The 19,726-nt window shown below is 41.0% G+C and overlaps 5 protein-coding genes and 1 long non-coding RNA gene across 9 annotated transcripts; 3 read left to right on the top strand and 3 right to left on the bottom strand.

The window, feature by feature from the left end:
• The first annotated feature begins 37 nt into the window (after positions 1-37).
• On the top strand, positions 38-1,987 carry LOC129718917 (DEAD box protein 52 homolog). Its single transcript, XM_055670140.1, has 2 exons — positions 38-214; positions 268-1,987. Exons 1-2 carry the CDS (start codon positions 92-94, stop codon positions 1,942-1,944), a joined length of 1,800 nt encoding a protein of 599 aa, XP_055526115.1. The 5' UTR covers positions 38-91; the 3' UTR covers positions 1,945-1,987.
• On the bottom strand, positions 1,965-5,816 carry LOC129718918 (protein halfway). Of its 3 annotated transcripts, none has more exons than XM_055670143.1 (5): positions 5,678-5,816; positions 5,452-5,595; positions 3,820-4,667; positions 2,764-3,100; positions 1,965-2,704 (listed from the first exon to the last, which is right to left on the bottom strand). In XM_055670143.1, exons 3-5 carry the CDS (start codon positions 4,665-4,667, stop codon positions 2,162-2,164), a joined length of 1,728 nt encoding a protein of 575 aa, XP_055526118.1. In that variant the 5' UTR covers positions 5,452-5,595; positions 5,678-5,816; the 3' UTR covers positions 1,965-2,161. The 3 variants fall into 3 exon arrangements, with proteins under 3 accessions (XP_055526118.1, XP_055526119.1, XP_055526117.1); XM_055670144.1 differs by having other exon boundaries at positions 5,452-5,612; positions 5,678-5,807; XM_055670142.1 differs by having other exon boundaries at positions 5,452-5,683.
• LOC129718936 (uncharacterized) lies at positions 3,141-5,683 on the top strand. Of its 2 annotated transcripts, XR_008727086.1 has the most exons (5): positions 3,141-3,200; positions 3,280-3,789; positions 5,145-5,223; positions 5,281-5,359; positions 5,417-5,683. It is a non-coding gene; the product is annotated as an uncharacterized LOC129718936 (long non-coding RNA). The 2 variants fall into 2 exon arrangements; XR_008727087.1 differs by lacking the exon at positions 5,145-5,223.
• Positions 5,817-10,577: 4,761 nt separating the features above from the next.
• On the top strand, positions 10,578-12,700 carry LOC129716637 (uncharacterized). Its single transcript, XM_055666474.1, has 3 exons — positions 10,578-11,023; positions 11,082-11,155; positions 11,240-12,700. Exons 1-3 carry the CDS (start codon positions 10,783-10,785, stop codon positions 11,615-11,617), a joined length of 693 nt encoding a protein of 230 aa, XP_055522449.1. The 5' UTR covers positions 10,578-10,782; the 3' UTR covers positions 11,618-12,700.
• A 579-nt stretch (positions 12,701-13,279) lies between these two features.
• Positions 13,280-15,165, bottom strand: LOC129718920 (XK-related protein 6). The gene is made up of 3 exons (XM_055670157.1): positions 15,082-15,165; positions 14,571-15,016; positions 13,280-14,508 (listed from the first exon to the last, which is right to left on the bottom strand). The coding sequence occupies exons 2-3, from the start codon at positions 14,879-14,881 to the stop codon at positions 13,551-13,553; spliced, it is 1,269 nt and encodes a 422-aa protein (XP_055526132.1). The 5' UTR covers positions 14,882-15,016; positions 15,082-15,165; the 3' UTR covers positions 13,280-13,550.
• Positions 14,865-16,014, bottom strand: LOC129718934 (uncharacterized). The gene is made up of 2 exons (XM_055670176.1): positions 15,771-16,014; positions 14,865-15,319 (listed from the first exon to the last, which is right to left on the bottom strand). Exons 1-2 carry the CDS (start codon positions 16,012-16,014, stop codon positions 15,210-15,212), a joined length of 354 nt encoding a protein of 117 aa, XP_055526151.1. The 3' UTR covers positions 14,865-15,209.
• Positions 16,015-19,726: the final 3,712 nt, after the last annotated feature.

The following is a 19,726-nucleotide window of genomic DNA, read 5'->3' as shown; positions in this document are numbered from 1 at the left end:
TGTTCAAGCGCTGTCAGTTTCTGCCAGCATTTCCATACAAAACAAATCCTGTAGCGTGCACGTGCGTAATGCTGCTAATAATCCATCAAAAATGTCGTTAAACAGTGGTCCGGTTGCCCAAACTCGCTCTCCCATGGACACCAGTGCTCTGTTCCGTAAGCTCACCTGTGGTGTCAAGTTTTCATCGAAAAACAATTCGGTGCTCAAGAGAAAGGTAAGTTCTAGAGCTCTAATTCTGTGATACGTTTTCATCACTTCATTCCACAGATTCCGGCTGCAAAGCAGCCCGAGCAACCCACCCTAATAAAGCTAGAGATCAAACAAGAGGACGAATCGACCGACGAGGATGATGATGCAGGCGAGCGGAGGGCAGAGAAAGATCCGACCTTCCCGCACAGCCCTCTGGTGCTAAGTGAGGAAGAAATCAAGGATGAAATCAAGTCCGAAGATGAACCCGAGCAAAAGCGCATAAGAGCAATGTCTCCGGAGAAGCTGAAACGTTACCAGCAGTATCAGATTACCAAGCTGCGCAAAGTTCATCAGATTAGACTGAAAAAATGCACCGTCCCGGTGCCGGATCCTATCGAGAGCTTCCAGCAGCTGACACGCACCGAAGGCTATAATGTTTCGAATCAGCTGCTAAAAAACATTACAGAATGTGGATATAAAGTGCCAACGGCAGTGCAAATGCAGGCTATTCCAGTGCTGCTGGAGGGTTACGCATTGAATGCTTGCGCTCCTACGGGGTCGGGTAAAACGGCCGCCTTTCTCGTCCCCATTATACATCATTTGAAGAAACCGAGGAAGTGTGGCTTTCGAGCGCTGATTGTTTGTCCCACGCGGGAGCTGGCCAAGCAGACCCAGCGGGAAGCGCTGAGGCTTTGCGAGGACATAAACCTGCGGACGCACGTTATAACGAAAGTGGACGAAACGAGCACTGATTACGGGTTGGAGAGTAAGAAGCATTATGATATTTTGGTGACGACACCGAATCGGGTTTGCTTCCTGGCGAATCACAATCCACCGCTGATTGATTTGAGTAACATCCAGTACGTTGTGGTGGATGAGGCCGATAAGCTGTTTGAGGAATCGAAGAACAGCTTCCGGGAGCAGCTGAATACTATCATGCAGGCTTGTACGAACCCGTGTAAAGTGATTGCCTTCTTCAGTGCCACTTCGACGCGTGAGGTTTCGGACTGGGCCGGTGCTAACATGCCCAATCGGGTTCGGTTTTCGATTGGTACGGCAAACACGGCGGTTGACTCGGTCGAGCAGGAGTTGCTTTTTGTGGGCAATGAAAGCGGCAAGTTGCTAGCGTTTCGGGAAATGGTACACCAGGGACTGAATCCGCCGGTGCTGGTTTTTGTGCAGAGCAAGGATCGTGCGCAGCAGCTGTTTACGGAATTGATTTACGATGGGCTGAATGTGGACGTTATTCATGCAGATAGGAGCCAGAAGGAGCGGGATAATGTGGTACGGTCGTTCCGGGAGGGTAAGATTTGGATTCTCATCTGTACGGAACTGATGAGTCGAGGTATAGATTTCAAGGGGGTGAATGTGGTGGTGAACTTCGATTTTCCCCCTTCCACTATTAGCTACGTGCATAGAGTAGGGCGGACAGGACGCGCCGGACGGCGTGGAAAAGCGATTACTTACTTTACGAAGGATGACACCACCAACCTCCGAAGCATTGCCCAGTTGGTAAAGAAGGCAGGCGGAAACGTTCCAGAGTACATGCTGAAGCTGAGAAAAAGATCTCGAAAGGAGAAGCGGAAGCTGGAACAAAAGGCCCCAAAGCGGGCGGCCATTCGGACGCTACCTGCTTTTGAGATGCAAGAACGTGCGAAGAAGAAAAAAATTATTGCCCGATCCAAGGCGAAGAAACTCGAAGGGGACAAAAGAAAAGGACACAAGAACCATCGCGCCGAGGAAACGAAGATATAGTTGATTAATTTTCGGTAAGATAATAAAACTTACATTGATTATATTTCGAATAATTTTCTTCTACACAATCACAGACATGTAAGGCACATTTAAAACTTATTTCGCATTCACAACCAATTCACGTTTTGAAGAGGCACACTTTTTCGATATTCTATCCTATTACAAGCACAAATTGTAGAGAGAGACATTGTATAACTCTGGTGATGTTAATGCGAAATCACTCGCACAGACAATCGCAGGGTAATTTTGGCATCTTGTTTGCGGGCCACGGTAAATAGCCGGCCGTCTTGAACACCCAATAGTCGTACGAAACCTTACAAATAAGCGCTATTAGCAGAATAATTTCCGTCGCTATCAGATAGTAGATGTAGTCGGTCCAATCGTGCTGCGATTGGCACAGTTTGCTTTCCTGTATCTGTACCATTTTGGTGAGATGCGTGTTCCCTTCGCAATATATCTGATCATGATCGGGCACCTGAGCCTTCTTACTTAGTAGCCAGTTTTTTAGATTTTTGGCCGCGTTGCAGTCACACGTCATCGGGTTACCTTCTAAGAACATATACGAGCCTAGATCTAGGTTCGATTTAAACTGATAGGTCTGAATCGTCTTCAACCGGTTGCGGCGAATCGAGAAAAAGCTGAACCGCGAGATGAAGTCGGTCCCCTCCAGGTCACTCAACGACGCTATCTGGTTGTCGTCGGCATACAGCCGTACCAGCGAGTGGTACGATTTACCAATCAGTGCCTTGAGACTCGTGATCTAAAATAATGTACTCTTATTACAAGGGTGCGACTTTTCTAACCCACCCCCACACTTACGTTATTATTAGACACATTCAGTGTCACCGTGTCGGGTGGAAGCGTTTCCGGGAAGTCCACCAGTCCGAGCCCGGAGCAGTCCACCCGGGCGGTGATCGTCTTTCGTTCCGTGTTGTTGAGATCGAAATTCAACCGATCGAGCTCGCAGCTGCACCGTTTCGGACAGTCGTTCTGCACCCGCTGGCTCAGCACCAGCTGATGCAGCGGAATACTGTCCGTGGAGTCGAACCAGTTGAAGGTGCGATTCGTCAGGCAGAAGGTGGCCTCCGGGTCGATAAACTTGTCACCCTCCTTGAGAGATTCGAGCAGTGATTTGCACAGCATGCCGCTGTTTCCCCTGTGGAAAAAAGTGAACCGATCGTTTATAGTAGGCATTGCTTCAAGCTGCTATTAAATCATTTTTCTGTAATTTTTCTGCAAGTCAAATGAAAATTACGGTAATTAATACTTTTAAATTATTTTGGATTTCAAAATAATTCACTGTCAATCAATCACATTTTATTGATGTGTTGTTAGCTTTCCTCGGAATTTAACAAAAAGGAAGCACTGATAAGAAAAATCATTCAATTTGGAACGCAAGTACCTGCATACATTTAGTAACATAACCTGCAAAGAACAGCTATTTATAATAGAAAAAAGAGGACTAGGGACATAAATCCCCCAACTTCCAAGCCCGATTTTCAAAGGACTCTGAGAAAATACTGATGTTGATTTCAGAACGCACTTATTCTGAAGACAGAAAATTCGAAAAAAAAAAACAGTAAGCAAAGAGTGCGCAATCGAGAAATAACTCTACTTTTTGGTTAAAAATTATTGAACTGACTCTCAATCATAATCGTACTCGAAATCTAGCCAAAAGAAAGCACCGACGAAAAAAAATCCGTTCAGTGGAAGTTTGGAATGCTAGTACATTTAAGTAACATATAACCTGCAAAGAACAGCTAACTATAAAAAAATTGAAAAAGGCAAGAAAAAAAAGGAATAGCGATTCGTATTTCCTGGACAAAACCAACGAATCAAATACTGGTGAGTATCTGCGCTTAAAAACTATCATACCTAATATCCAGTCGCAAATTTCCAATCGTCGACGGAATCGTGGACAAATTGTTGTGCGAAATGTCCAACGTCGTGAGGTGACGCAGCTCGCGGAAGGCGCGCGATTCAATTTCACTGATGTTGTTGTTGGACACGTTCAGACAGACCGGCGACGAGAAGCGCGCAAACGAGCTGCTTATCTTCTGAATCCGCCCATCCGTAATCGAAAGGGAGCTTAGTGTTTTGATGTATCGATTCGAGACATTCAGCACCAGCTCACGGACGGTTAGGTTGCGTAGGTGTATATACTTCCAGGTATTGCTGCCATCTGGGGCATTCGGAGCACATCCGATCGCTCGGTTGATGTCGGTTACGTTGCAGCAGAACAAGGCACCGGGGTTCAGCGGGTCCGGGTTGCACTCGCAGTCACCGACTCGGCTGTGGCATAACTCTGGAGCCGCATTGTAACAGCCCAGTTCGTTTGTCGGTGGGATCAGCGTGGTTGTGGTTGTTGGGACGGTTGTTGTGGTGGTCGTACTTGTCGTCGTTGTTGTCGAAGAAGTTGATGGTTCCGTTGTTGTGGTGGTGGTTGTAGAGGTTGTCGGCTCGGGTGTTGTTGATGTTGTCGACGTTGTTGTTACTGTTGAGGACGTTACTGTCGAGCTGGACGTTGAAATTTGCGTCGTCGTTGTATTGTTAAGGTTGATAATTGTTTCCGGAACATGTGCTTCGACGGTTGTGGCCAAACTAGGGACGGTGCTTTCGGTAGTTAACGAGTTTGACCCGGGATGGTCGGCCACTATTCTTCCTTGGACAATTCCCACAGTCAGCAGAAAAAGCGTGACCAGCCAATTCAGTTGGATAGACATCTGGGCAGGCAACAAACGTGAAGCGGAAAGAAAGGCAATTAATTTACATCAATTTGCATGACAACCACAGACCGGTCGAGAGAATGGGCGGTCCCCTCTTGTTTGCATAACAATTTAGTAGACCAATTTTATTCTCTGTTGGACTTATTTTTACCTTTCACGGCACAGCACCTGTTAAGGAAGCGTGTGCCTCGAGAAGCTATTGCCGCTATCGTAGCTATGCTGTTGGGTGTGAAAGTGGGGATATGTTTAACTAAGCGACTTTTTTATTGAATGTGGTTACTGCTCACTACGGGCCTAGTTCAATTAAATACATAATTACATTCTTCTTTTCCGAATAATGCTTTAAAACATCTTTAATAGCATTTTTGCTAAAAAAATGTTGATCGCAGCAAAATTTGTGAAGGGTTTAATCAAACAAAGTCAACAATGAAGATATCTTTAAACAGATTTTGTAAAAGTGCTATTTTGTTACAGAAAAAAGATTGAAGAAAGGCGGTTCAAATGACTGCCCGGATAGAAGAATGTTGGAAAATCAGCTTCCAATATCGTCAACGTAATTAATGTCGATAAATGATAATAAATTGTACTTATATTCTCTTCTTATTTACAGAAAAAAGATTGAAGAAAAGCGGTTCAAATGACTGCCCGGATAGAAGAATGTTGGAAAATCAGCTTCCAATATCGTCAACGTAATTAATGGCGATAAATGATAATAAATTGTAATTATATTCTCTTCTTATTTTCAGGCATATAATGGTAAGTCCAACATTTTTATACTCACAGTAAATTCCGCGCTGAAGGCTAGTCTGTTCGTGTGAGGCACCGCGGGCGTTTCCGTCTAAGTTTGTTGATAAAATATTCCTAATACACAATAGTGCCTACCGGAACGGCACGGCAATGTTCTTCATCAGTCCTGAAGAAGACCCTAACCAACACATGATACTTCGGAAGATTACACCTTGCGAGCAAACAGTTTCATGAACATTTTGCGCACTATTCATACAAACCTTCATCTCAATCCCCCATCCCGAAGGAAAGTTTATCTTTTTGTCGCGACGATGATGGTCACAATTTACGACTCGGTCTGTGTGGTGTTTATCAGAAGCTTGGGTAAATATTGTCGTTTTTATCAAACCACGTAGCGGAGTGTGGAACTGAACCAGAACTAGATAAAATATTAGATTCGAGATTCGTCTCACAATGAAAATGTTCACGGAACTGTATTATTATGGAAGCGAACGTTAACCTGTCAATCGCGACACACGGACAGATAGTTAAGTCAATTTGACAAATTTCGATGCTAATCCTCTCGCTGAGCGCAAGAACACACACGCACACGCGAGTTAGTGGGTTGTTATTCTAAACGCGACGCAGCAATATTCGTACACGAATGAAAGACAGACTGATGCGCGGAACGCCGTCAGCTCCCACGGGCATTATTGTTTACTAACTCGGTTGTTATCACTAGAGGTATTCTTTTCTAACTGACTAAACGATTGGACTGGTGGAACACCAAAACGGGCTTTCCGCTCGCGATTATAGTTTTATCCTCTCTACACCACCGCCAATCGCTTTCGCAGATTACCGATTTCGATTAGGGTATAAGGGGGTAATTTTAACCTTTGTTTCGATATAGATAGAGCCGAACAGTGTAGGGATTGGGAATGAACATTTTGAGTTATTGGTGCTTATTACGGGAGTCACTTCACGGTGAAATACATTTCACTCTCACGCTCACTTCGGTGCTTATTACGGGAGTCACTTCACGGTGAAATCAGAGTGAAGTGAACAAAAACCTATTACGGGACTCACGTAAGTGAGAAAAACGTCGCGAAGTGACATCTGCCGTGGAATCTGGGTTATTATGAGTGTCATATCAGTGAAGTGAGAACGGAAAAAGCGACGTTTCGCGTGGAATTATTTCACGACCATTTTGGACGGTGAAATGATTCCACGAAGCTGCCATAAGTCTTAACGTTGATTGATTTGTGATCTAATGGTAAATATTGGATTTATTCTTCAATAACGAAGCAAATCAGAGTTTGATCCGTGCCTTGAAGCGGTCAATTTTCATTTTTTTGCCTGATGAAAAAAATGCAAACTAGTTCAGGAAATTTTCGATACCTAAAAAAACATTTTTTTTCGATGCCGAATGTCTTAGAAATGCAGAACACGTCAAGATCTGGTGTTATCTAAAAAAACGGGGAAAAACGACTTTCTGTGGTAGAATATGCCGAACTATTTCTCACCAAATTAGAGTGCCAATATCGAAAAGTTAGTTTGTAAATTTTAGAAGAAATGGGTTCAATGATGCTTCCAGTGAGCGCAACTGTTTGTGTATTGCCATCTATTAAAAAACTGCTGAAACTATCGATTTTTTATTCACACCAGAACTAGATGTCGTTGCTTGGCTAAGAGTATTAAAGCGGTTCATCGTCAGATGGAAATGTTAAAACTTGATAGCAAAGATCCAGAACAAAATTTTATTGTTCCATTTGAGCCCTCAAGAATTCTAAACTTATCGGAAGTCAATTACTGGTGACTCCGCTTATCGTATTGCATTTTAAATTTGTATGATGATTTCCAAGAGATAATTTGCTTTTTGCAACCTTGAACCACTTCAATAAGCATTGTGCGCATCCGCTTTCAACCACACGGCTCTCGCCCTTATTTTGATCTGTTGTCAAAATCAACACAACGGGCTCATGGACAAATGGTAGTAAGACTCAATGGAGTTAGATAGGAAAAACATGTGTTTTGATAAAAATAGATTGCGTTTACTGAAAGTAAGTACCAGAAAGATAGAATAAAATTAGGGTGGTCGGTATTACCGACTTTTCGAAAAACCGGTATTTCGGTATTCATAAAAATAAAAACCGGTAAAACCGGTATTTTCATTTTTTCGGATTTATGCAAACCAGGGGCGACTCGTGTTCTTTTAACCTACTTGTTCAACTACAAAAGTCTGAAAATCATAGTTTGGGGAAGTGATGACAATCATGTCCGCAAAAAACGCAAGTTATTCTCACTGTACTATTTAAAATAAAACTAAAAAATTTACATTACAGTCGAATCCCTCTATAATGACACTTTTTATAGTGACAAATCTCGCTATGGCGACATTCTCTACAGTCCCTTCTGTTTTATACTAAAATTCTTCGTTTTATTGCGACATTTCGCTATCACGACCTTCCTCTGTAATGGCATACCAAAACTAATACTTGCCATTCTTTATTGCGACAATAGTACAGTCGAATCTCTCTATAACGACATTACTGAATCTATAACGACATTCTCAACCGTACCTTCTGTTCTACATATACAAACATTCTTCGTATTATTGCGACATTTCGCTATAACGACAGTCCCTTGCGATGTCGCTATTCGACTGGGGGATTCGACTGTAATTTTGATTTTGAATTTATTTTTTGCTCAGCGTCTCAGGTTGCATCAATGGACGTGTCACTGCATAACTATGGTTTTGCATTTATGAGTACCTATGCTTTATTACGATCCAGATTTTTTTGTAAGATTTAGACCATTGCACATAGGAGTACGTAGAACAAAAACTTGGCCAAATTTTTTTTAATGAGTTTTCAGATAGCAAATCTAGAGAAACATTTCAAAAGGTCTATCTGCTTTGATCGATTTTTTGATCGGTCACTTTCATTCAATCACCGCTACTTATTAAACATCTTTTTTGACACGTTATTTGCACAAGTTGATAGCGGAGGGATTACTCTAGCATCTGAACAAAAAACACGCTTGGGAGAGTTACTTAAGCTAAACATTTCCAAAATGAAAAGACGTTTCGGAAAAACGATGAAGGCAGATAGAACTTTTTGAAATGTTTATCATTTACATTTCTGATGTGTTTTAAAGTGGTTTTATCTCTATTAAACTTTATATTTAGACATAAAAACTTATTATTAACAAAACAAGTTTTCGTCAAGTTAGATCACCATCACTCTGAAATTCATAAAAAAGTACACATATAATAAGAGCTTGTTCTGGTGAATACTTTTTTGCCAATAATTGATTCTGCTACTTTTATGGCGTTTTTTAAATCACTCGCTTCAAAAGGATATGAATATTTTGGAAACCACAGTGCTTCCAGTAGATCATTGATTCATGTTAACTGCGTAACTTAACTCATCCAATAGTACATTTTCTCTTAGCATTTGCGTTTTGCGTCCCTTGCTTCGATCACTGCAATCAATCTTTTCCTTGGCCGACATGAATGTGAAGCTTCCGACCAACTTTACAATTTCATGATTAACCCTTAAATGCGCAATGTTGCTTTAAAACAACACTACTAAAAACGTTTTAAAATATACGTATTTTAGTATTTTTTAGAAATATAATTCATTAGACCAGCTCTCTTGACCCTAACGAAGAAAACTCAATAGCTGGAAGTACTGTATTTGAATGTTTTGTTTTTATTTTTGCTGTAAAAATCTCGTAAACGAAAAAAAACATGGCGAGATTCCCGACTGGTACTGACTGTCTTTGCAAATAAATTTTAAAATAAGGTTAGTGGTTATTTTGTTCATCTAAAGGTTAGTGGTTAGTGGAAATGTCTGAATTATCAGTAATTATACTAACAAAAGGTCAATTTTGAAGTTTCTGTTAACAAAAGTAATTGTTTCGACTTTATTCTGCGATTAAGTCACAGTGTTGTTTGAAAACAACATGGTAATATTTTTTGCACATTAAAAAGTAAATCTTTCAATTGTTTTATGCATATTGGTTAGTTTTAGAGCAGTGAGCCTGTTAAACAAAGATTTTATGTTTTTAGATGATTTTTTAACGTCTTGCGCATTTAAGGGTTAAGCTATACCAATTTTGTCATATTTCGAAACTGTCGATTTTATTTGAACTAAGCGACTCCGTTGACGCTCAAGAATCACTTTAAAGTTATAATAACATGAGTAGAAGTTTATATTTTTCGTAGAACATTTTGTGACTTATTCATGGGCTCTAACTAATACCAAGGTTATGATGGTTACTGTCGTTTGTAAACAATTCAGAAAATTTCAAGATGGGCTGCATACAATGTAGTAAGTATCAGAGAATGCAAAAATGATCAATAGCACGAGGAACACTTAAATTATTTTTTTCGTATTTTGGCCAGCTTTTTGACTGAAATACTCCTATGTGCACTGCGACCATTGTTTTGATCTCTTGTGGTATACGATCCATATACATTTAACAGTGTTTGCAAAATTTCAATGAATGAATCGTGTGATATGATTACGAAGAACATAATTTCGAAACTCATAGGAACAAAAAAAAAAACATGCAGATTTTTATTTCAATTTTCTTTCACATCGCCAAACATAGTTTTAAGTTAGCGAATAACTTAAAAATTCTTAGAAAAACTGAAACTGTTGAGAAGAGTAAATGAATGAAGAAGAAAATAAAATGATGATCAGACAAGAATCCAAAGGAACCGAAGGTAAATACTTCTCTATTCGGATCTGTCTGTTTGAACAGTTCGTCCAAATTCAGTTGAACCTGAGTAAACATTTTTCTCAGTTAGAAATATGGTTAATAAAGTCCACTGCAGTATGGGCGAGGAAGCTTTGACCATGCTTTAGCTATTTAAATGTAATTTTTCAAGGGACAGTTATTTTTAGGATGAAATTCTTCATTGATTGATTATTTCATCCTGTAAACACTTTGTATCAGGAGCAACTTGTCCATAACTAGGTTCAACATGTGCAATGCACACGGAGCTACCAAACAAAAAATAAATTCCTAATCCAAATTTATATTTTTATCTTATTTTTTTAGTTTTACCTTGAAATAGCACAAAACGAATAATGACTTGCGTTTTTTCGCGACCATGATTGTGATTGTTGCCTCAAACTAAGATTTTCAGAATTTGTAGTTGACTAGTAGGTTCGAAACTCACTAGTTGCTAGGGTTGGGACGATATCGATAAAACCGATAATATCGATATTGTCGTGTGATTTTTCTCGGTACGATATTTGATATGTACTTCTACAGGAATATCGATTATCGATAATACATATTGGACAAATTGGAAACCCTGCCATTCATCTGTCAAAAATTTTCACTGACGAAAGTATAAACCGCGCGTTTTAAAATGTCAGAAGTGTGGAACTATTTTATTAAAACTAACATAACTTTTGCAGAATGTAAAATCTGCCACACAAACGTTCCTCGTAGAGGTAATACAACTAATTTAAAAGTTCATTTACAAAAACATCCAAACAAGGAAAAAGCACTCGAATGTACTGTAAAAAAAAGTGATAGTTTGCATCTTCCTAGTTCGAGCAACACTAAAACATTGGATGATATTTTTAGGGAATCCGAGTTATGGACAGGTAATGAGCTTGTTTGATTTTGTAAGACTGATATTACTTATCTAAACCACAATTTTAGATCAGGGTTCAAAAACTAAAGCGATCGACAATGCCATTGCTTTCATGGTCGTAAAGGACTACCAACCAGTTTCAGTAGTAGAAGATGAAGGTTTTATCAACTAAACTACTAAAATCATTAACGAAAAATACTGCAAACTTGTTGATAGCGCATAAAAGGTTCTAGAAACATCAAACGTCACGCTTACCGCAGACATATGGACAGATAGTCATACAACACGTAGCGATTTAGGAATGACCTGCCACTTTTTCAACAGTTCAATCATTGCGAATCTTCAAACCATCGATCTTGGAGTGTATCCTCTATACGAGTGGCATCAGAGTTTCTATATATCATCATGTTTTGAAGAGATTATCAAACAGTGGAGCATTTCGAAAGATCAGGTGAGCTTCGTTGTTACAGATCATGCTGCGAATATGGTGAAAGCAGTTGTTGCGCTTTTACCGCAAATAAGCAAACTGGATGTGCTGCACACGCTGTTAATCTTGTTGCAAAGAAGGCTATTGATCACACAGAGAACCTTGCTGATTTGTTAGAAAAGGTAAAGAAGATTGTCGGCTTCTTCAGACGTTCAACATCTGCCAGTGACAGTTTGCAAAAAGCTCAAATAGAGAACGGACAAACGCCATTAAAAATTTGCTCATTTGTACCCACCAAATGGAACTCGGAGTTCTTGATGATCAAACGGTTTGTAAGTCTTTATAGTCACATTGAAACTGTGATGAAAAATCAGGATCGTATGAGGAAATGGTTTCACAAAAGGACAAACACATTTTAGAAGAAGTAATGGAGATTTTGGAGCCTTTAAATGGAGTGACTGAAGATCTGAGTGATGAAAAATATTCGAGGCTTAGCCGGGTGATACCAATAATTAATTGCTTAACGAGAGCAATGGAACAAATAAAACCGAAAACAGTTTGTGGAAAAGATTTAAAATCGCAGCTTTTGAAAGAAGTTAAGAACAAGTTTGACAGTTTTAGAGTTTCGTCTGTTTAAGCCATGAGTACGCTGCTAGATCCAAGATTCAAAGATTTACACTTTAAGAATATGCAGGAGATTGAATTAGCGAAGCATGAGATAATCAAACTCGTTATACCAGATTCAGACGCAAGCTCTGTTTCAGATGAAGATTATGAAGGTGTTGATGAGGCTCCTACAAAGATGTTCAAAAAAAGTTGCGTATGGAGCCATCACGAGGGTATGGTGGAGAGATATAAAAACCGAAACATATTTCTGAGAAAACCGGCCGCCGTGACGAAGGAACTCGACATATATCTGGGTAGTGGAATAGAACAGGTGGACTCGAACATTTTTCGATACTGGGAGGAGAAGAAGAACGCGTTTCCTCTGATTTATAAAGCGGCAATGCAATTGCTTCCTATGTTGTCAACATCAGTTCCTTCTGAACGTTTGTTCTCGAAAGCGGGTCGTATTCTATGTGACTCAAGTAGCCGTATTGATCCTGAAAGAGTTAACCGAATCACTTTTTTGCATAACGTTAATGTAAATGACTTCATGTTTAATTAGGCAAACCTATGTTACTGCTTAATAAGATTTAAAAGTATGATCTTTTACGGAAAAAATATGAACGGGCTACTCATACAAATGCTTTCTTTCAATATCGTTTCGATATCGATTTTTTTTAATCCGATATCGTCCCAATACCGATATTCTACTAAAACAAATATCGCGATAACGATAAAATAGTGTATGGCACATCACTACTAGTTGCCCCTGTAAGTATGAGTGTGTATAGAGATTAGCTGTTTTACTTAGTAAATAAATTTATGTTCAATGTTGCTTTTGTGTAAATGTATTTATTATACACACCGTCATATGATTTTTAACACCTACCTAAGTTGGTAGCATTCATTAGCCCTACAATAATTTATGAAAATTGTGACAAGCTTTTTTTTCAATTTTAAGAAAAATACCGAAAATACCGGTTTTTTCGCCTCTCCAATACCGGTATTTCTGTATTGAAAAAAATATCGGTTTTACCGGTTTTTGTTTTACCGGTAAACCACCCTAAATAAAATGTATAGAAGACATTTGATAGCTGTATTCTCGGTCAATGAGCAAAATACTCGGAGAAATTTCGATTTTACTACCACTGAAAAAGCGCCATCTCTTGCCATTGGACATTTTTTCAGGTGTCCTATTGAAAATCCATCGGATCAACATAAAACTAACAGCGATTCTTCCTTTTGATATGTTTATATTGTCCTAAATTGTAGAATATAAATGAGTATCCAAAATATAGAATATCGCATTGTCATATCTGGGTTCTGCTCAGTCTGCGTTTCTCGTAACGTGAACAAGATTAGCAATGAAAACAAAAACAGCACAACACACTGGTGGCTGTTTGGATTAATAATAAACACCCACTGGAACACTGTACACATAAAAACAAAGAAGGAAAAACTATGCTTAACCTAATCATACAACCGATAATAATACTATGAATGCTCATTGGTGAAAAGCTGCACAGTTCGTCCTTTGATCACCGTTCTCGGAGGAAGCGCTGTCCTCGCTAGCACCGCAGATCGGTTTCTTCCTCGACATGATATTGGGATGGAAGTAATTGTAGTAGCAAATCATGCACAAAATGCCAAACAAGAAGGGTACAATCGATGCCACGCAAAGCACCTGGAGGTAGCACGTGTCCCTGATGGTTGGATTGCTCACATAGTAGATATAAATGATGACGCAGACGACGTTTTCCACCCCACACAGGCTGTAGTAGATGAGGTACCGATGGAAAGTCCGTCCAACTCTCGGCAAAATATAGGTAAAGATGAACACAATGCCGAGAACGAGCGAAAACAGGAAACTATGCAGCATGGTGATACTGCAGAACGGTGACCGATCGAAAAACAGTATCCACAAAGTCATGGCGAATGAATGGACGAAGCAAGCGATCAGCATGTAAGTTGGAAACACGCTGGCAACTATGGCAATCGCCAACACACGTGACACGGTCACCGAGAAGTGCCAAAGAATCTGCGAAATGGTTCCCAGCCACGAGATGTGCCGCTTGTCCGGTTGCGAGAATCGTATGCACCGGTAGTACGATGCCATACACCAAGCGATGCCGGTAATCGAGCCCAAAATAGCAAGTAGCTGGGCCCAAGTCATGCGATCTTCACCGGACAGAACAATCGTCAGTTGAAGAATCTTTTGCGGAGCTGCCTCCAACAGGCACTCAAATATTCTCACCAATGCTACGTCACTATCTTCCTGGATCATAAATTCGTAGTACTTTTTCTGAGTCTCACGATCTTTACGCTTTTCCGCATCCCTGCTTTGTATTGCGTAAGTCAGTGATTGACAGTAACGAAAAAAGAATGGAACGATAATGACGAAGACTAGAATTTCCGAGCATCGCTTGTTGGCTCTCTTATGTTCCTTCATGTCCTCCAAATACCTGTTCGAAGTAATTGTTACACTGGGGTAATAGAAAAACCTCTCTAATTCACCGATACTTACATATAAACCGTCAAAGTCATGGTCACTAGGCCAGGAATCAGAATGCCACAGGTTGTCCAGATGAAATAATCTATCTTACCCTTTCGGTAGTAATCGTAAGCGAGATTGATGTTGAGCAATACGCTGACAATTCGGCTGAAGATCGAAATCGCAGTCCACAGAATGTCGGAATTGGTTACGGTAAAGTTACCCTCGTCGGTGCGGGTTAAAAAGTCCAGCGGCTGCTTCGCCATGACGCTCAGCCGGGAACCATCGATTTCGGTGGTCGCAACCGATCCTCGCCCATTGCAGGAAGTAGGAGAGGATTGCATTTTTTTTTCGCTCAAACCTCGAAACGAAGCAGCAACAGTTGGTGGCAGGATCGCGGAACTCAGCTGCTTCCTTCTCAGAAAAGCATTTTATCGTCCATCAGCTCTAAAATTCACATCCAGAAATCGAACCAAAAACTAATGTAAATGAAGTAGGTAGTATAGTGTAAAAGCACCGAAGCGGAATCACAAACGTTGCTCACATCATCACTGCTCTTTTCGTGTTTTATAACTGCAAGAAGAGGAATAACAATCTGGTGATGTTTTCATGATTTTCATCTCCATATGTGTATATAGTGTATGTTTTGACGTTTTGATTCGGAGTCACCCTTTATGTGTAGCGGTGTGGCGCGTTGCTAAATGCCGTTGTTGTATCGCGACAAATCGGGATGGCGTGCCACAGTGGTTGTTGCATTTTGTGAACGATTAAGTGACATTTGTCTGGAAAATTTTGGATTTTCACTAAAAAAAGTTTTAAAACGATTCGCTTCTTCGTCACATGTAGCTCATTAATACATATAAACTCTAGACTATCTAAGCGATCTTCCTAACAAGAATGAAAGAGAAAATGAAAATTTCTCTTGAAGTTTGCTCAAACGAGTAATGAGTGTAATTGTTCTTTGATATAATCATTTGTTGCGAATATGTTAAATCTATGAATTATACAATTTATAAAAAAAAACTATAAAAAACTTAGAAAACGATAAGCGAACAGTTAATAACTTACGATAGAACAACTGTCCTAAAATGAAGAAAATGGTATTGAATAGTGAATTGAATTGTTCTGAACAATCTTTGCTAATGAAGTGCATCTGCAAAAAAGTTTAACCTAGATTTCTTTTGTTTAAATGGAAACTTGAAAAAACAGAATTATAGCTGAGTGACACCTAACCTTCAGTTCCAGCGTGTGACAAACAGCTGTTTTTCGGGCAAGTAGGCTCTATATCATTCTCAGGCAGACTTGATGCTTTGCGCTTTCGATTGTTCTCCATTTCGGTATCAATATTGTCCCAAGTATCATCTTGTCCGGTAGGTTCACTGGCTTCAACGTGTGACGAACGGCTGTGTTTCGAGCAAGTCGGCTTTTCATGATTTTCCGACAGATTTGATGCTTTGCGCTTTCGGTTGTTTGCCATTTCGATATCGTCATTGCCCCAATTTTGTTTGTTGGGTGAACTGAGTGATTGGTGATGAAAAAAAGGAATAGAAAAAATCAGTATTTTCCGTTGATGGCGAGCGAGTAAAAAAAAGTGTTAGTTATATTGAGAAATATTATGTCACCATCATGTAGTACATCAAGATGTACTTATTCGAAACGGCTATACATAAACTTTCAATCAGTAATTTTTCTTCGAGCATGTCATTACATGCAAAAGATCAACTCGAACGAGTTGGTAGATGTATTCCCAGCTACGATGTAACCAAAAAAGGGACGTTCGGACGTTTGAATTGCTTGGAGCTAACATGAGAATTTGAATTTCTGATACTTTTGTAAATCGAACGAAAGCAGGAATGAGGGCCTAAATTATTGCCGAGAAAATTATCGTCATAGAATTAAAAAAAAAGACTCTTCAACACTTTTTTTCCTTCTAAGGGCGCATAATCCACAGCTACCATTAGTTTTTTTGCTGTAGAGCAGAATCACAACTGCGTTCATAGGACTGTTGTGTATTACCCATATTTGATTTGGTATTAGTCAAATATCTTGTCACAATTAAGATATGATGGACATTGGTTGACATAATACCCGATACCAGTTAGGATCGACTTATTTTATGTAGTCTGATTCTTTACTAGAATCATAATGCCAAATTTGTTCGGGTTTGAAAACCCGAAACCCGATCATCTCTACTATTTAGGTGATAGCTACTCGGGCAGTGATAGGTTAACAGACCCGTTATTTCCTGAAGATCTTATTTAGATTGAATGCTTTGCCCGCGTTCCAGCTTGATTCTACTATGGACTTTTCCTAGATCCTAAATTTAGTACTCAGAAACATTCAGGAACTCTACAAAATAAATCCAGATCAATAAAATTTAAGGCTGAACCTTCTCTTGCTAGGCTGTCGGATTTTCCATTTCCTTCAATACAACGATGGCCGGGCACCCAGTATAGAGTAACGTTCTTACTTGCCAATTGTCTCAAAGATTGAACGCTTTCCCACCTTAACCTTGATTGACATGTTGAAGCTTTAAGTGTGTTTAAAACTGCTCAACTGTCAGGATATATGCAGATTTTTGCAAATCTTTTCTACTTTACTTTTATGGCGACAGGTCGTTAACGACTCACTGCCGAATCCAGAATACGTCTCCACATCACTCGGTCTTTGGCTAGTCTTCTCCAATCGCCCCTAACATCTGCCGATTGGGCGTCCTCATCCACACCACACATCCATCGAGTACGGGGACTACCACGGAGTCACCGACCTCTGTCGCCGGTCGCTCCTACGGCATTCGCGCCACGTGGCCAGCCCACTGTAACCTGCCATGTTTTATCCGCATGTTGGTATGCTTTGTACACCTCGTGGTTCATGCGTCTGCGCCACACACCATTCTTCAATTTTCCGTATGGTACGCAGGATCCTACGCTCGAAGACTCCAAGTGCTCGCTGGTCGGCCTCCTTTATCGACCAACACTCGTGGCCGTAGAGTACCACCGGACGGTCAGCGTCCTGTAGAGCGTAAATTTCGTGCGGACATGTATGCTGCGGGACCTCAGCTGGCTACGTAAATCGTAAAAAGTCCTGCTTGCGGCTGCTATCCGTCTCTTCACTTCGCGGCTAACATCGTAGTCACACGTCACGAGATTACCAAGGTACACAAATTCGTCGACTACTTCATAAATGCCCCCATCTATCACAATCTCAGTACCAAGATTTGACGAACTTTCACGCTCTCTACCAACCACCATGTACTTTGTTTTGGCAGAGTTGATAATAAGTTCGATTCTCGTTGCTTCCCTTTCAAAAGGCACGAACGCCTCTTACACTGCTCTGTGGTTAATACCGACGATATCAATATCATCCGAAAAGCCAAGAAGCATATGAGACTCCGAAATAATGGTACCGCTCCGTAACACGCCAGATCTCCGTACTGCACCAATATTAAGGCCAATATTAAACAACAGATTCGAGAGCCCGTCACCTTACTTCAGACCGTCCAACGTCACGAACGGGTCCGAGATTACACCTGCTATTCCGACGCATGATGAAAAACCGTCAAGGGTGGCACGAATCAGCTTAATCAGTTTAGTTGGGGAATCGTGTTCAAGCATACTCTGCCATAACTCGTTGCGCTTAACTGAATCGTATGCCGCCTTGAAGTCTATAAACAGATGGTGAGTCTGCAAGTGTACTTCTCTGAACTTGTCAAGGATTTGACGCAAGGTGAACATTTGGTCCGTTTTAGATCGCCCTTTCCGGAAACCGCACTGGTAAACTCCAACAAAGGCTTCTTGCAACGGCCTAAGTCTTTGAAACAGGATGCGAGAGTGAATCTTATATGCAGAATTGAGGAGTGTTATACCTCGATAATTACTGCAGTCAAGTCGATGGCCCTTTTTGTAGACTGGATAAATGAGTCCATCCAACCAGTCCGCTGGTAGTTTGTCTTCGGCCCAAACTTTTGGAATTAGCCGATGAATAGCACGCAACAGCTGCTCACTCCCGGTTTTGAAAAGTTCGGCTGGGAGACCGTCCTTTCCAGCAGCTTTGTTTTTTTTAGCTCTTTACCAGCTTCCCTCACCTCGTCTAAGCTTGGCGGATCCACAGCTTGTCCATCCACCTCTAGTTCTCTCCTGTTTCTGTCAACTGCTCTATCCTTTTCGCCGTTCAATAAAGTCTCGAAAGGTTGCTTCCAACGCATGGCCGCCAATGTCTCATCGGTTTTCGGTCGCTTTATGGCCCGTCACACAATTTGGTGCCACTATCGTGCGAACACGGACTCGATTTTTCTCATCTGTCACCTCTTGGCACTTCGTGTTGTGGATGTGCTTCCATTGTTCGTTCAGATCTCCAACCGGTTCACCAATCCGCTCGTCAACCTTCCGAGGGTACTTAGCAGCAGCTGACAACCTCTGGATGTCCAACCGTATCCTCGAAGTGCTCGATTTGTATACGTCGGCCAGCCGAGCGCGAATCGTTCCTACCACGAGACAGTGGACTGAGTCGACGTTTGGGCCTCGGAAGGACCGCACATCGATGACATTTGAGAAATGTCGACCGTCAACTAGGATGTGGTCGATTTGCGAGTAAGCTTCACCGTTAGGGTGTTACCATGTGAGTTTTCGGATATCCTTTCTCGCGAAGTACGTGCTACAAATAGCCATGTTTTTGGCTGCGCGAAGCTCACCAACCTCAGGCCATTCTCATTACTCGCAGCATAGAGGCTGTGCTTACCAAAAATAGGGCGAAAGAACTGCTCTCGTCCGACCGATGCGTTTGTATTTATCTCATGCTTTGGGCACTCTTCATATGTTTTATTGAGGAACTCATAGAACTCTTTCTTCACGTCATCGGGTTTGTCGTTCATCGGTGCGTATACGCTGATTAGGCTGTTATTGAAGAATCTGCCCTTGATTCTCAATACGCATATCCGGTTACTGGTGGACCTCCACATAATGATCCGCTGGATCTGTGTTCCTTGTATGACGAAACCGACGCTATGTTCACCTCTGTCGCTGCCACTGTAGTAGATGTGGTATTTGAAGTACCGAGTTCCCAATAATTGTCCTTTTTCGTTCGCCTGGGTCGACACCGATTGTTCCGATTCGTAATTATTTCTGGATTATTCGTAGTAGTATTGTTTCGGCATGCTGCCTTACTGGGGCTGCGATGCCTAGTCTCGCGAC

The sequence above is a fragment of the Wyeomyia smithii genome, chromosome 1, assembly GCF_029784165.1.
Source record: "Wyeomyia smithii strain HCP4-BCI-WySm-NY-G18 chromosome 1, ASM2978416v1, whole genome shotgun sequence".
In the NCBI taxonomy this organism is placed as follows: Eukaryota; Metazoa; Arthropoda; class Insecta; order Diptera; family Culicidae; genus Wyeomyia; species Wyeomyia smithii.
The sequence above is the reverse complement of the archived record's forward strand: the minus strand, read 5'-3'. Positions and strand labels throughout refer to the sequence as shown.